This window comes from Tachypleus tridentatus, chromosome 10 (assembly GCF_004210375.1).
Source record: "Tachypleus tridentatus isolate NWPU-2018 chromosome 10, ASM421037v1, whole genome shotgun sequence".
Taxonomy (NCBI): domain Eukaryota; kingdom Metazoa; phylum Arthropoda; class Merostomata; order Xiphosura; family Limulidae; genus Tachypleus; species Tachypleus tridentatus.
In genome coordinates this window covers 39,102,160-39,117,665 of record NC_134834.1, presented here as the reverse complement: position 1 = coordinate 39,117,665, position 15,506 = coordinate 39,102,160, and the positions used below count along the sequence as shown (strand labels likewise).

The 15,506-nt window shown below is 33.5% G+C and overlaps 1 protein-coding gene across 2 annotated transcripts in view; it reads right to left on the bottom strand.

Annotated features, from left to right (window-relative positions):
* Positions 1-10,548, bottom strand: part of LOC143229097 (protein phosphatase PP2A 55 kDa regulatory subunit-like) — a 96,605-nt gene extending 86,057 nt beyond the window's left edge. For both annotated transcript variants that reach the window (XR_013015662.1, XM_076460922.1), the window contains exon 1: positions 9,766-10,548. Coding sequence is in view for 1 of the 2 variants with exons in the window: in XM_076460922.1 (XP_076317037.1) it covers positions 9,766-9,835 (70 nt within the window). In the remaining variant the exon portion in view is untranslated. The remainder of the gene's footprint in view (positions 1-9,765) is intronic.
* Positions 10,549-15,506: the final 4,958 nt, after the last annotated feature.

Genomic DNA, 15,506 nt, shown 5'->3' with positions numbered 1-15,506 from the left:
TATGACTGATAATAAATATGAACAACATAAAATGCATGTGCATCACTATCAGCTGAGAAGTTTGTTTGTTGTTTTTAAATTAACTACATATACCCATAACTTATATGAAGACAAAATACATAATAACAAATTTAGTAAGGCATAAACGGAAACCGTAATTTTAAGGAAAAGGCCCCGGTAACGGGTTTTTAGATGTAGTATTTACGATAAATGTTAAATAAAAGATCTATTACAAATTTTGTTAGTGGTCAAAAGTGTTTCATACTTCAGAAAGACATCTAGCATCCATCTGGCCTTTGTTTTTATGACAGCATCATGCAGTGTTGAATGCTACAATATAACTGGACACTTGATAAGGTTTGTATAAACGGTTTTACAGTGATCTGCAGATATCCTGAACATAGTTGATAATGCATTTGATTTTCCTGACCAATGTATTTCACCTATCAGCTTAATTCTCTTCAGTTTGTTTGCCTCTAACTTAATCTCAGTTTCTGTTTTCCAGACATCCATGCACTTGAATGAACATTTTTTTAAGAACCCTGTAGCTTTTTTACACCATAATGAATAATGTTGGTACAACACGTACTCTTTGTTAAGTCAATCATAACTAAATTGGGTACACGTGGATAACACCACATGTGGTCCTTTGTATCCACCACAAAAGACAGCCACTTCTGTTCCTTGTGGAAGGGAATGAAATCTAGCAACCTGTCAATTACTTTCCCACCAAGCATATACCATATTACCACAACACACTTGTTGGTTGTTGTGGTGTCTTGTTTTGAATCCATTTGTACTGAGAACACACTAGCATAACTAACTTTATTTGTTATAATATTCTGGATTATATTCTTCATTATAACAAGTAGCTTTTCTATTGTTATTTTACTAAAGAAAGTAACTAAAGCACCTTTTTCAGTAGCTCCAGACTTCTTTCATTTCTTGAAGTAAGCAATTACTTAGTTCAATTGCTTTGAGAGTGACATGTTATACTGACATAGAAGTTTGATGAGTTTCAAGGAAACACTGTGATTTATTTCATCTTTTCCCAGCATTTTGTGCAGCTTCACTTCTCTGTCCTCTAAATGGAAGACTGAGCTTTCCATTAACCCTGATAATAACAGTAATTCTATCAACAGACAGCCCGGCATGGCCAAGCGTGTTAAAGCATGCGACTCGTAATCTGAGGGTCGCGGGTTCGCATCCCCTTCGCACCAAACATGCTCGCCCTTTCAGCTGTGGGGACGTTATAATGTTACGGTCAATCCCACTATTCGTTGGAAAAGAGTAGCCCAAGAGTTGGCAGTGGGTGGTGATGACTAGCTGCCTTCCCTCTAGTCTTACACTGCTAAATTAGGGACGGCTAGCACAGACAGCCCTCGAGTAGCTTTGTGCGAAATTCAAAACAACAACAAATTTTGTTAACCCTAAAATATAAGAACAATTTGTATAATTCTTAGAAAACATCACAATTCTTGTGTTTCGCTTATACAAAAATCTTAGTACTAGTATACCCAGGTTTCTTTATATTCAGAAAAATAACAACAGATGCACCAGATGTCTTTACGTAGTTTTACAGGACGTCACGACCAGGATCAGAAAGTAGTCAAATATATGTGTTCCTTAAAATTGGCCAAAGTTAAAAAAAAATCTCCCTAATAATATTACGTAGTGGCAGAATATAAGCAAGAGTGTCAAGGTTAAATTTCTGCTATCCAGAATTCTAGCCTGATGCACATAATGAATACATTTATGGATTTTCAGTGCATGATATGTTTTCTAAACGAAGAAATGTTTTATACCTATAGTAGATTGATTCACTTTGGGGAATGTCTCATTTTTTGTTGAGAGTCAATTACTATACTTTAACACTTAATGCTAAAACACTTGGATACACCACAGATATTACACCGAACTTTTGATATACTGTGACATCAACATCATGTTCTTCAAAGGAGGAATTGTACACTCAAGAATTATACAAGTCTGGAAAAAGTGACTTACTTTAAACATTTGGAGTTTAATGGATTATTTTCAGAACCATCACATCCAAAGAAAGAGAAAGCTATGATTACACATATCTCCTCCACTGATAAACACCTTTCTCACATCTAATACTTACAACGCACATCTTTATTTATCTGTTATCTGATCTTTCTTAGAATTTTTACTGCCTATCCATAAATCTGAGCATTTGATCTACGATCACAACACTCTATCTAACACTTGAAGTTTAATGAATACATGTTTCATCAAGTGTGACAACAGTCGTGACAAGACTTTGAGTGTACATTAATAATGGTAATGTACGGAGACTTATATTAAACAAAATTCCAAACCAGTAAGAAACAACCTCTAGAAAAATACTGGTGAAAATTGCTACAAAAGGTATGGTTGTAATTTTCTACAATAGTAATGGTTAGGCACAGTTATTTATATAGATCCCTTACAACTAAACTTTAGTGAAGCAAAGCAACTTATAATGCTAAATTTGACGATGAATTAAGTATACAATTGAGAGAATCAAATAAATGCCCTTTACGGAGAAGAAATATTTTATACAATATATTTTAGAAATGAAAAACTAATGAAATAGTAATAAGTGTTTTAAATACAACACATCAGAAAATGCAAAAGTGCGACATGAAGATGTCAGTAGCACTATCTACCTATACGGGCTCCATCTACCTTTCTAGAACACAAGTAATATGATTAAATATACAAAGGAAGAATACAAACATAACTGAGGAAAGATGAACTCTGTATGTAGTCCTATAAAAGTACAAAAACATTGTCTACCTATTGAAACACCATCTACCTTTTTAATTATCTCATTGATTATTAAGTGTAAACATTAATTAGTTCAAGTTAAATATTAGTTATTTTATTAATTAAATATTTTTGAATAAAGCATTAATAAAACATAATTATTAATTTGCATATTATTTACATATATATAATATATATATTAATTACATATGACGTCATCCATCTCCAGGCCCAGCATAGTCAGGTGGTTAGGGCTCTCTACTCGTAATCTGAGGGTCAAGGGTACAAATCCTGGCACACCAAACATGTTCACCCTTTCAGTCGTGAGGGCGCTATAATGTGAAGGTCAATCACACTGTTTGTTGATAAAAGAATAGCCCAGGGATGGCGTAGGGTGATGATGACTAGTTGTCTTCCCTCTAGTCTTACACTACTAAATTAAGAGGCATGTAGCTCGGCGCGAATTTCAAAATACAAACAAACAAACATTCCTTTTATATATGTAAAAACGGCTCGAAACGTTGTTCGCTCCTCTACGTAAAATATTTTCTCAACCCAAACAAACCGTTTTTACATATATATTTCTCTATAAGTGAGTTTTCTCAACATCACTAATTAAACATTTCTCTTCCCCCACCTCTATAATGTCATTACAAGTACTCTTGTTAAGCTACTAATCAGATAGAATGTCAGGTCACTCACACTGGACGTGCATGGCCAGATGGGTTAAGGCGTTCGACTCGTAATCTGAGGGTCGCGGGTTCGAATCCCCGTCGCACCAAACATGCTCACCCTTTCAGCCGTGGAGACATTATAATGTGACGGTTAATCCCACCATTCAGTGTTAACAGAGTAGCCCAAGAGTTTGCGGTGGGTGGTGATGACTAGCTGCCTTCCCTCTAGTCTTACACTGCAAAATTAGGGACGGTTAGCGCAGATACCCTTCGAGTAGCTTGCGCGAAATTCGAAAAACAAACAAACACTCATACTGTTACGTATTATAATTTATTCCGGACGAGTATCCAATTTATTATGTTACGAACGTTACGTATTACGATTTAAAACAGCCGGAAACTATAACTTAGAAGTTAATCAAATATCAACATATACCAAATTTATGATATTTGCCAACAATTTCCTTTCTTAATACAACTATATTTTAATATATAAACAACAATACAATTTATAATAACGGTTTACGTTTTTTCCTTATAGCAAAGCCACATCACACTATCTGCGGAGACTTCCGACGGGAATCGAACCCCTGATTATAGCATTGTAAATCTCTAAACTTACCGTTGTACTAGCGGAGATCGATATAATAATGGTTATTATAAATAGTTATTAAAAATATTGGTTTATATACAAGAGTTTTACAAACTATATTGAGTCTACGACCAGCAAATTAATTTTGAGTTGATATTGTTAAACCTCGCTATGCTAGCTGGCTAGCCTGGTTTGCCAGAAGTCACGAATAAGATGGCTTTTTACCGACGAAGATATTTAATGTCCTTGTAAAAATAATAAATTCCCAAGTTAATTCAGTGAAGTTGAAAATTTTGTAATGTTCGAAATCTATTAACGTTCTTGTTTGTTTCCGATTAATAAGCGTTAACCATAATTTTAGCTCCTGAGGCTTGTAGTATGCTGACGGTAGCTGACCAACAATATTCTATTACTGTGTCTCGAATAGCTTCTATACCAATTAGACGATATTCTCGAAGGTTCAACAATGTTTGAAAACACGCTAGTGTTTTCGTAAAACATATTGTCGATTCCTATTCTCGAGAAGCTTCTACAAATTTAGAGAACAGGCGGGACATGCGCAATAGACATCTAACAATATACGTCACATACATCAAACTGATACAAAAGAAGATATAGATATATAACAGTAAATCCGTTACACACACCACTACATTAGGAGCATATGTTCTTGTGCGTTATTTTCTTATAGAAAAGCTACATCAGGTTATTTGCTGTGTTCATTAAGGGAAATCAAACTCCTGAATTTAACATTGTAAATCCGAAGACTTATCTCTGTCCAACCACCGGAGAGTAAGATAAATTAAAACAATACTCACAAACACCTGAAAAGCAAATACGAAAAATTAAATGGATCGAAACTGTATTTTTATTCGTTAATCACTTTGAAAACGTTATTTGATTCTAGTTCTCAATTTTTACAACAATGTAGAAAAGTGCAGTTTCTTTTTGTTTTTTGCGACACGCTGCCAGTTTCATTTGATAAAAACTGAAACAGCCAGGAAAGCAATATAGAAAAACAGATACATAAATACGAGGTCTAATCAAAAAGTTTTAAGATTTCTTCTGTTACAGGTGCCAGTACAGAGACAGTGAGCTTCACTGAAGTACGTACAAAGTACAAATGGTAATCCACCCCACGAACAAGCCATTTCTCCAGACCTTACACCCGCGTTGCAAAAAACGTGTTCAAAGACAGACGTATCTCTTGTCCTGTCGTAATAAAAATGACAGAAAAGAAGAGCAACATGTTTGCATCAAGATTTGTGTGAAAAATGGTAAAGGAGGAACAGAAATCCTTGAAATGTTAAGAACTGCCTTTGATGATGACAGCTTAAGTAAGGCTATCTTTATCAGTGTATAAAACACTTCCAAAATGGCTGGGAATCAGTCAAAGATGACCCACATTCTGGGCAACCATCGACTTAGTTCACTGATGAATAGTCGCTAGGGTGAGACAGTTAATCAGGCCTTTTATAAAGAGGTCTTAATTCGCTTGAGGGAGAAAGAAGAAACCGCTGCGAGCTGTGGGAGAATGGTCACTGGTTTTCATCATGCCTTCACACACCGCTGTGTCTGTTCAAGAATTTTTGGCAGAAAAAAACATTCCTGTGATACCCCCAACCCCCATATTCTTCATATCCTGCCCCGTGTAATTTTTATTTCTGTTCCAAAAACCAAATTAAGTTGAAAAGAAAGAAATCAGATGACATTCCAACTACCCATAATAATGTGAAAGCAGAACTTCGTCGCATAATAGTTGAAGACTTCCGAAAATGGGAAGAACGTTGGAACAAGTGTTTATCAGCTGGGAGAGATTACTTTGAAGGGGATATCATATAATACTGATGTATGTACATTATTCTTCGGAATAAAAGTTAAGTCTTAGAACTTTTGATCACACCTCGTATATACGTGTGTGTGTGTGTGTGAGCGTGCATTTGTGCAGTATTTTAACATAACTACACCGAAAAGTATTTAATGTGTATTGTATAATACTCTTACCGTACAACGTTTGTTTTTAATTTGATTCAAACTTAACTTCACATCTTTATTTTAAAACTTGCTTATTTGTTACTATAATAACATTCTTTGCTAAGCTAGAATGTTGTCACAAACATATTCGTTATATTTAGACAGTATAATACATTTACCTTAAGAAACCACCTGTTGTTGCAGAAAGCGTATACAATTTTTTGTTATTTTTTTTAAATTTCGCACAAAGCTACTTGAGGGCTATCTGTGCTAGCCGTCCCTAATTTAGCAGTGTAAGACTAGAGGGAAGGCAGCTAGTCATCACCACCCACCGCCAACTCTTGGGCTACTCTTTTACTAACGAATAGTGGGATTGACCGTAACATTATAACGCCCCCATGGCTGAAAGGGCGAGCATGTTTAGCGCGACGGCGATGCGAACCCGCGACCCTCGGATTACAAGTCGCACGCCTTAACACGCTTGGCCATGCCGGGCCTAAGCGTATACAACATCAACTTTATATTCGTAGTGTAACGTTTTTACCGTTATACGTTTATTTTAGCACCTACGCTTGATTCATTATAGTTTATCGTTTGTTTGTTTTTTACCGGTGACGCATATTGTTGGCTGGGTATTGTTCAAATCCCGCCTGTTCTCCAAATTTGTAAAAGATTCTTGAGAGTAAGAATCAACAATATTTGTTTTACGAAACAATAACTTCTTTTTAGACCAGTGTTGAAAGTTCGAGAAATTCCTATGATTCGTATAAAAGCAGTTGCAGTTTAGTCCCCGAGAGACAGTAGATGAAGAATATCATTGGTCAGCCACAGTCAGTGCGCTATAAGCCTCGGAAGCTATAACTGTGATTACTGCCTGCTATTCGGGAAAGTACAGAATTGTGCCAGGAACATTTATAGATTTCGAACACTACAAACATTCAACTTCGGACGTTAGTAATTCTACGATGACATTAAATATCTTTATCGCCGCAAAAAAGTCAGGTTTTAACTGGTGCACGGCCAACCAAGTTAACTAACTTAAGAGAGGTGTGACAGTTTTGACTTATAATTAAATTGTAAACGTTATTATAAATTGTATTGTTGTTGTTGGTTTTTTTATATTAAAATACATTTGTGTTAAACAAGAAAATTGTGTGTATCAATCTTGTTGGCAAATGTCATAAATTTATTACATATTTATATTTAATTAACTTATAAATTAGCAATAAAATTCCTGGTTATTTGAAATAGTGAAACGCAACTTACAAACTAGCTTAGAATAATACGTGAGAGTAATAATTCATCCTCTTGTTTAGTATATCGTACTGCAAGTTATTCAACAGGCCTAACGATATCTATTAAGCAATAAGTTTGAGAGTCTTACTCCAAAGTTCGGATGAATAACTAACTTAGTTCAACACATTTCTTATCTTACGTGCTACGTGGTTGTTCTTTCTTCATTCAGTTCAAGCTCAGAACTGATAAAATACGAGGAGCATAGCAAATTTTATCACTTCCAATGTCAGTCAGTATTTTAGATGTAATATATTTAATTAAACAGCGCGATAAATTAATGAGTAAAATACGTTAACCAGTGGATATAAAGTACTTAAAAAGGTTGTCTCTGAGTATTATTTAAAAAATTCGAAGCAAATTATCGTATAATGTTTTTAATACTATCATAATTTAACTAATCTATGGAACTAAAGTAGCAATAGAAAATATCTACACTTTATATATATATATATCGGCATATTGTGATGAAATGGTTAGTATGCCGGGCTGGGTTTATAAAGTTGCGATTCCACTGAACATATTCCATACTTTCAGTTTCAAATGTGTTAAAAGAGTGACAGTCAACGTCATTATTCTATTTTAAACTGGATAAAACTCTTATGCGACGGACGCCACTGTCTAGTTTCCAGCCTCTGATCTGTAGTATAAAATATTGGAAACAAAATTCACTATCTGGTACAGTAATTGCTGGACTACGTCTGTTCCACTAGGACTAGAACATACAGTTCAACGTCCATGTCTTAAAATTGGCGACCAAAAAAAAAAAAAAGGAGAGAGAGAGAAGGAGAACTAGTTAATAGCATCCACCATCGACATAAACAGTAATAGTTCTTTTACAATATTCACCACTAAGCTAAAAATGCAGTGTGTGTTAAGATGCGTATTGGAGCCGCAATCAGGTTTACCGACCACCAAGATAATTCATTATTTGGTAATATTGGAAATTAATTAATAATTTTGATACCTGTATTTTTCCACATAAATTAGAGCATGAGCAATTGTTTTAACATACTTACACTTGAAAATAAGAGGGAATTCTCATTAGATGCGGCACTTGAAATTGTTTTAGGCAGGATTAGAGCAAATTAATCTGTGAGACCCCTTTTTCCGTTTTCATTATTTTTGTATGCCGGCGTTATCAAACATGAGTCGAATTCAAACGATTTAATTTTGTTACTCATCAAGACCTACCCTCAAACTGAAATTCTTATAAGCAGTGTTAGGATAAATTAATCTACGAGACCTTGGGCGTGGTCAGATACATCAATCGAAAAGGAGTTGATCTCCAGCGAACTTTAATTAGATCTCACATCGATAAAAATATGACTGTTTTTCTTAATTTTGCGCAAAGCTAAACGTGGGCTATCTGCGCCCTTTTCGTCCCTAATTTAGCAGTGTAAGACTAGAGGGAAGGCGTCTATTCATCACCACCCAACGCCGACTCTTGAAGTCTTGGGCTACTTTTTTACCAACGAATAGTGGGATTGACCGTCACATTATAAAGACCCCACGGTAAAAGGGCGAGCATTTTAGTGTGACGGGGATTCGAGCCCGCGACTCTCAACTTGCAAGTTAAGCGCCCTAACCACCTGACCAAAAGAGATGACGGAACTATGAGTTAAAACTCTGTGCTTGAAAAAACAAACAAAAAAACAGTCATTCTATCAGCTATGTCTTGGCTCAAAATATAAAACTGGTACACTAAGAGTGTAGTTAACAGTATCTGTACGTTACACAATTAGGGAAAAAGGATATTGTGCACAAACAAACTTACATGAAGAGGTGTTCAACTGACAGTTTCAACCCCGATCTGAAGGACAGTTTCCAACAATGAAAATCTAAGTTCCATATGAACATCAATACATGTGTTTTCTCAGTGTTGTATATATTTGTTTTGTTTTTTAAATTATAATAGTTAAATGAAATAATAACCCGTTATTATTAATAAAAGTTAGATTTCTGACATTTTAAGATTTGTTTCTGTAGTTTTTTTCTATCTCATACAGAAGTAATAATTTATGATTTAATTGCTGTTGCTCAGATATATTTATATAACAATATTACTGGAAATGTTTGAATTCTTATCAGTGAGATACCTGTGATAATACAACAAACTGATTGTTCCTATCATATAATTTTCATTATGAACCATCAAATACAAATATAAGGTCTATCAAAGTACAATACATAAATTTAAATCTACTCAAGTTGAAACAGTAATATTCCTAACTTATAATTTAGTAGTACTGTGAATGTGATTACAGTTTACTACGTACACATAACAAAAAAACCTGCAATTTATAGTAAATTAGTTAAAAAATAATAATTTTTGATGTTTAAAAAATAACATACGGAAAACATATCTCGCATTTCTCCACGACATTCTATTTAATATATTTTTATGAACAAATGCAGTATAACAGCTCTCACAACACAAGTCATGATAAATTCACATACCTTTCTTCGGAAGATTATTGATGATGGATCCAAAACGAGTCCAGCTAGATTGACGAATTAACTCCGCCATTTGGGTAATCTGGAATGTTCAGGGAATAAAGTTGATGGCTTTCTCACATGCTCATGTGGTTAATAAACGTTGAGATGACAACCGTTGTAGTGTTCTACACATTAATTCAGTTGCCAATAAGCAGAAATAAACTTTAAAATATAAATAACGCTGACAAAAATGTGTTTGTTTAGGTCTAAAATGTTGTTCACCACCTAACTTATTAGGTTTTAAAACTTGCACTCATATTAACATCGCGACGGTTCTCTTGAGCTGGAAGTATATTTAAAAGCAGTGTCATTGTTTTCTTGTTGCGTAATTAAACGTTTCAGCAACTACTAGATCGTACATTAAAGCGATTTCACGTTGCTGTAAGTTTTTATGCGCTTTAGATAAACCAGGATGTGCTGACATCAAAAATACAAGTTAAGAGAGCTATACAAACACAATGATCACAGTTTTTATGCTACTGTCGTTCCTGATGGTGAAACCTTCGTAAATACATACCGCTGGCCACTGCGTTGCTCCTCATGGCTGCAAAATGGCACACACTGGTGTCGTACAGGGAAGCCTCATAACTTCAGTGAGTTCTATATTCGAGTAAACGGCACAAAGAAACCTTGAACAAAGAAGGTAGATGTAACTATTCACACAAATAATCCAATTATTGACCTTTGCACAACCATTAACTGATTCGTTTACGTAAGCTTTACTATTTTATTGCAAAATTGAAAAACCTACAGACATTTCCTTGTACCAAGTGCATGACGTGTTACCGCCACCACGTGACATCGTACCATAACGTAGAAGTTCGCGATGGTTTTAGTGCTCTACCACAAGGGCTGTGCCCAGATTTCAAAAATTGTGTACACTGTGCGTCATCACTGCTTATAATTACACTGTGTTCACAAAAATGTTATATTTGTAATCTACAAAAATTTTCCTTTAGCGTTTAACCTAAATTGGCCGTAGTATAAAACGCTTATTTGGTAATGGATGAATAGTTTTAAATTCAGTGTTTTCCTCTTCAAATGACAGAAAAAACAACAACTGGCATATTTCATTATACATATCGGGATCATTTTACTGAAACATTCAGATTTTTAGAAGGTTGGTTAAATGATTTGTAGAACTGGAGTTTTGTGTAGAACCATGTAATTTATGGACTACATATCCGCTTAAATAATAACTCGCAGCCGGTTACGTTATGGCCTACAACCATTTTAATTATACAATATTTGGAGTTATAGATTATAATCACTAAATTATAGAATGTAACTGTTCTCATTATACAGTCACTTTAGTTATATATTAAATAAACTGAGTTAGTCATCACCATTTTATGACTCAGTGGTAAGCCTAACGGCATATAACACAAAAATAAATTTTTGATATTGGCAGTAAGCAGAGCACATATATCATATTGTATAGCTTTGTGCTTAACAACATAACGACCAAACACTTGAATCATAAACTATATAAAGTCTTGAGTTATAGGCTAAAAGTAAATGACTTATTTAAAAGTCATTTTATTACACTATATAACTATTTGAATAATATATTTTAACAGATAAATACAAACACTTGACTTATCCTTTATAACCGTTGTATTTTTATAATTATTTGAATTATAATCTACAAGTGTTCCAATTAAAGATCACAACCATTTGTTTTCGAAGTTAGAACGATTCTAAGTCACATTTTGCAGACACAGTAGTTATATAACCATTTGACTTGCAGAATATAGTTGTCTGAGTTAGTTAATACAACCTTCAACCATTTGTCTTATAAAGTAGGATCATCACAAGTCAGAGATTAAAACCACTTAAGTTATAGATTAATATTATAGAAATTCATGACAAATCCACATAATTAAATTAATAATGTAATCGAATATAAAATATGTAATTACTTTATGTTCATTGTGTCATTTTTTAAAATTTGAGATAAAAGTGTATTGTTTGCACGCAAAGCTACACGAGGGCTATCTGCACTAGCTTTCCTTAATTTAGAGGGGTAAGACTAGAGAAAAGGCAGCAGTCATTACCACCTACCGTCAAATCTTTTACCAACGAAGTTGACCATCTCATATAATGCTCCCACGGCTGAAAGGGCGAGCATGTTTGGTGTGACGGGAATTTGAATCTGCGATCCTCATATTACGAATCAAACGCTGTAATTACATCGCCATGCCGGGCCGAATTGGATTGTAAGTAAATTTGCTTTCCTTTATGATTGTTTTGTTTTTGTTTTTGAATTTCGCACAAAGCTACTCGAGGGCTATCTGTGCTAGCCGTCCCTAATTTAGCAGTGTGAGACAGCTAATCATCACCACCCACCGCCAACTCTTGGGCTACTCTTTTACCAACGAATAGTGGGATTGACCGTCAACTTATAACACCCACACGGCTGAAAGGGCGAGCATGTTTGGCGCGGCGGGGATGCGAACCCGCGACCCTCAGATTACGAGTCGCACGCCTTAACACGGGCCTTCCTTTATGAAACAGATTAGCATATTATGAAGTTTATAGTAATTGTTTAACTATCTTGAAAGTGTAAATATCTAGATTTTTTTTATACAAATCTATTGTATGTTATGAAGGCTTAAATAAATAAAATGTGTTATTGATAATAATATGTTACGCGTCAACATCAAATATATTTTAGCAATAATTACAGGAAGAAAATATTTTATATAGCTTTAATCAGATTGTATATTATTTGAAAGGAAATACAATGCATTTGTGGTATGTATATATACATATTGTGATTTTATCTTATTTCAATTAAAATACAACTACTTGTTGGTAAAAGAGTAGCTCAAGAGGTGACGGTGGGTGGTGTTTACTAGTTACCTTCCATATATGAAACAACGAACATTTGTAAAATTGTCTGGAAGATTAAGGGCTGAAAAAGTATATGATATTAACAAATATTAGACTTCTCTTTCTTATTTCGTGCTTAACCTAACCATCCCTAATATTAAAACTTTGAAGTAATGGAAATTAAACTTGCGTTTGGGCCAAGAAATCAGTTTCGCTGGCTTTCCTCCTGTAAAAATACTTTTCTCACAATACATTGAAAAAGTATTTCTACAACAGAAAACTATCAAACAAGAAAAAAGCAAATTAAACATACCATGACAAATCCTTTAACAGTGAACTACTCACAGTGCAGAAATAATCCTTTGTAAAAAATAAAGTTATTAATATACCCTTTAACAATAATATACATATAATAGCTTTTAACATAGAAATGCATGAAATAACAAGCTATGCCCTACAATAGAAATTAATTGTATAAAATAAAACAATGCTGAAGTGACCCCTTTACATAAAAACAAATACATAGAATATAATTATCAAAATAAGCATGTTAAAATAAAACCCTCTACAAAATAATTAGAAAGCAAAGCATTTCATACTAATCAGAAACAGAGAAATCAATATATACGAAATCTTTCCCAAAAATGTAAATACAGAAATTAGCCCTTTCGAATGAACAAGTGAAAACAAAATCCTTTAGCTCAAACAAAAAACATATTCTGAATTGATCTTTTATAGTATATACTAAATCCAAAATGCATAAAATGAGCTATCCAAAAGTGTATAAAAAATTATATCTTTTCACTACACTAAACAACTATGGTAAAAACTCAAATTAAACAAAGTAACTCATTATTTAAAAAATGTGTATATTGTTACGTATTATTACTTATCTCAGACGAGTTTCCGATTTATTATGTTACGAACGTCACGTATCACGATTACAAATAGCCGGAAATTTTAATTTAGTAGTTAACTGACTCTTAATACTATCAAATGTATTACATTTGCTAACAAGATTGGTACACACAGTTCTCTTTCTTTACACAAATATATTTTAATATACAAATAACAATACAATTCATAATAACGGTTACTACAAATAGTGAATACAAATAATTATTTATATACAAAAATTTTACAGACTCACAAACTATGTCTGGAACTGAATATTTTGTCAACGGTCTAGGCCCATAGATACACTTCAATTGACAGGAATTCTAGCTAGCTCTATTTTTCACAATTAACACAAATAGCCTTATGATAATAAAATTATATAGCACGTAGAAGTACTTAAACACAAATGTTACCTTTTTGCTTAACACAATCAATAACTGACTGACTGATGTGTTTCTTCGAAAGCTGGGATAAGTTTTAAAGGCGCAATGGGAATTTTCTGGTGAGGTTTTTCGACCAATTGACAGGTATGACAAGTTTTAGAACACTGAGAAATATATTGCCTAATTTATGGCCAAATGAAATGTTTTGTAATTTTGTAACATGTCTTGTTAACACGTAAATGACCTCCCATGGGAAGTTCATGGGCAAATTTCGATATATCTCAATGACATGTTTTTGGAACAACGGTTTGATAAATTACAGCGCGGTTTTCTGAAGCTGGAACATTTCGTGAACTCCATTTTCTCATGAGCACACTATTTCTGAAAAAAGTAAACATTTGGAACTTTCTTCTGTTCATTCTTTTGGAGTATATATATACATAAATAACTATGTTTAACCATTACTGTTGCAGAAAATTATATCTACCTTTCTGTAGACATTTTCATTTTTAACATTAAATAAAATACTAGATGTAGGTGTTCTTTCTTTTTCTATCTGAGGTACGTAACATTGAATGCAGAAAATAGAAAGGTCAACATCATAGAGTCACCAAATGGTGTAGACATTCCACTGTTATTAGATGTTTAGGATGAATCATCACAGTTGACAATATGTTAACTTTTAACTGAGAAGATATGTGGGTTGATGTAATTAAAATATGGTATAAAATTTTTTTGAAAATAACAGTTGAAAAGTCAACTATAATACGTAGTATAAGTTAGTATTTATGGTTATGCATGCTTTACTGAGGTATATGATAAGTATTATTATTTATTTCGGACGAGTCTCCAATTTATTATGTTACTTATGTTAACATATTACTATTTCAAATAAACAAGAATTTAAGCTTAGAAGTTAATTAAGTGCTAATATATAACAAATTTATGATATTTGCCAACAGCATTTTCTTTTTTAAGACAAATATGTTTAATATACAAAAAAATATACTTTATAATAACGGTTATTACGAATAATTATTACAAATGATTGTTTATATACAAGCGGTTTACAAACTTACAAACAATACTGAATCTCATATCCGGTTTAGAACTGAATATTTTATCGAAGATCTAGGTTCACGAAGAGCAAATTAATTCTGAGTTGATGTTGTCACGCCTTACTTAAGCTTCCTGGTTCGGTTGGCTTAACGCCGCTTATCAATTAATTTTTGCCGATGAAGATATTTAACATCCTCATAGAAATACTAACGTCCAAAGTTTGTTTACTGACGTAGAACAGTTTGTAATGTTCAAAATGTATAAACGTTCCTGGTCCAATTAATAGGCTTTAATCCGAATTATGTCTTTTGAGAACTATAGCACACTGTATCTGTCTAATAATATTATTCTCTTTTCAGTGCATTGGTTTTATATAGCTCGAGTTTCTCGAAGTTTCAGCAATGATCGAGTACATCAGCATTTTCGCAAAACAAGTATTTTTTATTCTTACTCTCAAGAATCGTCTACAAATTTCGAAAATAGGCGGGACTTGCGCAATATACAATCAATAACATCTTTACATGCAAA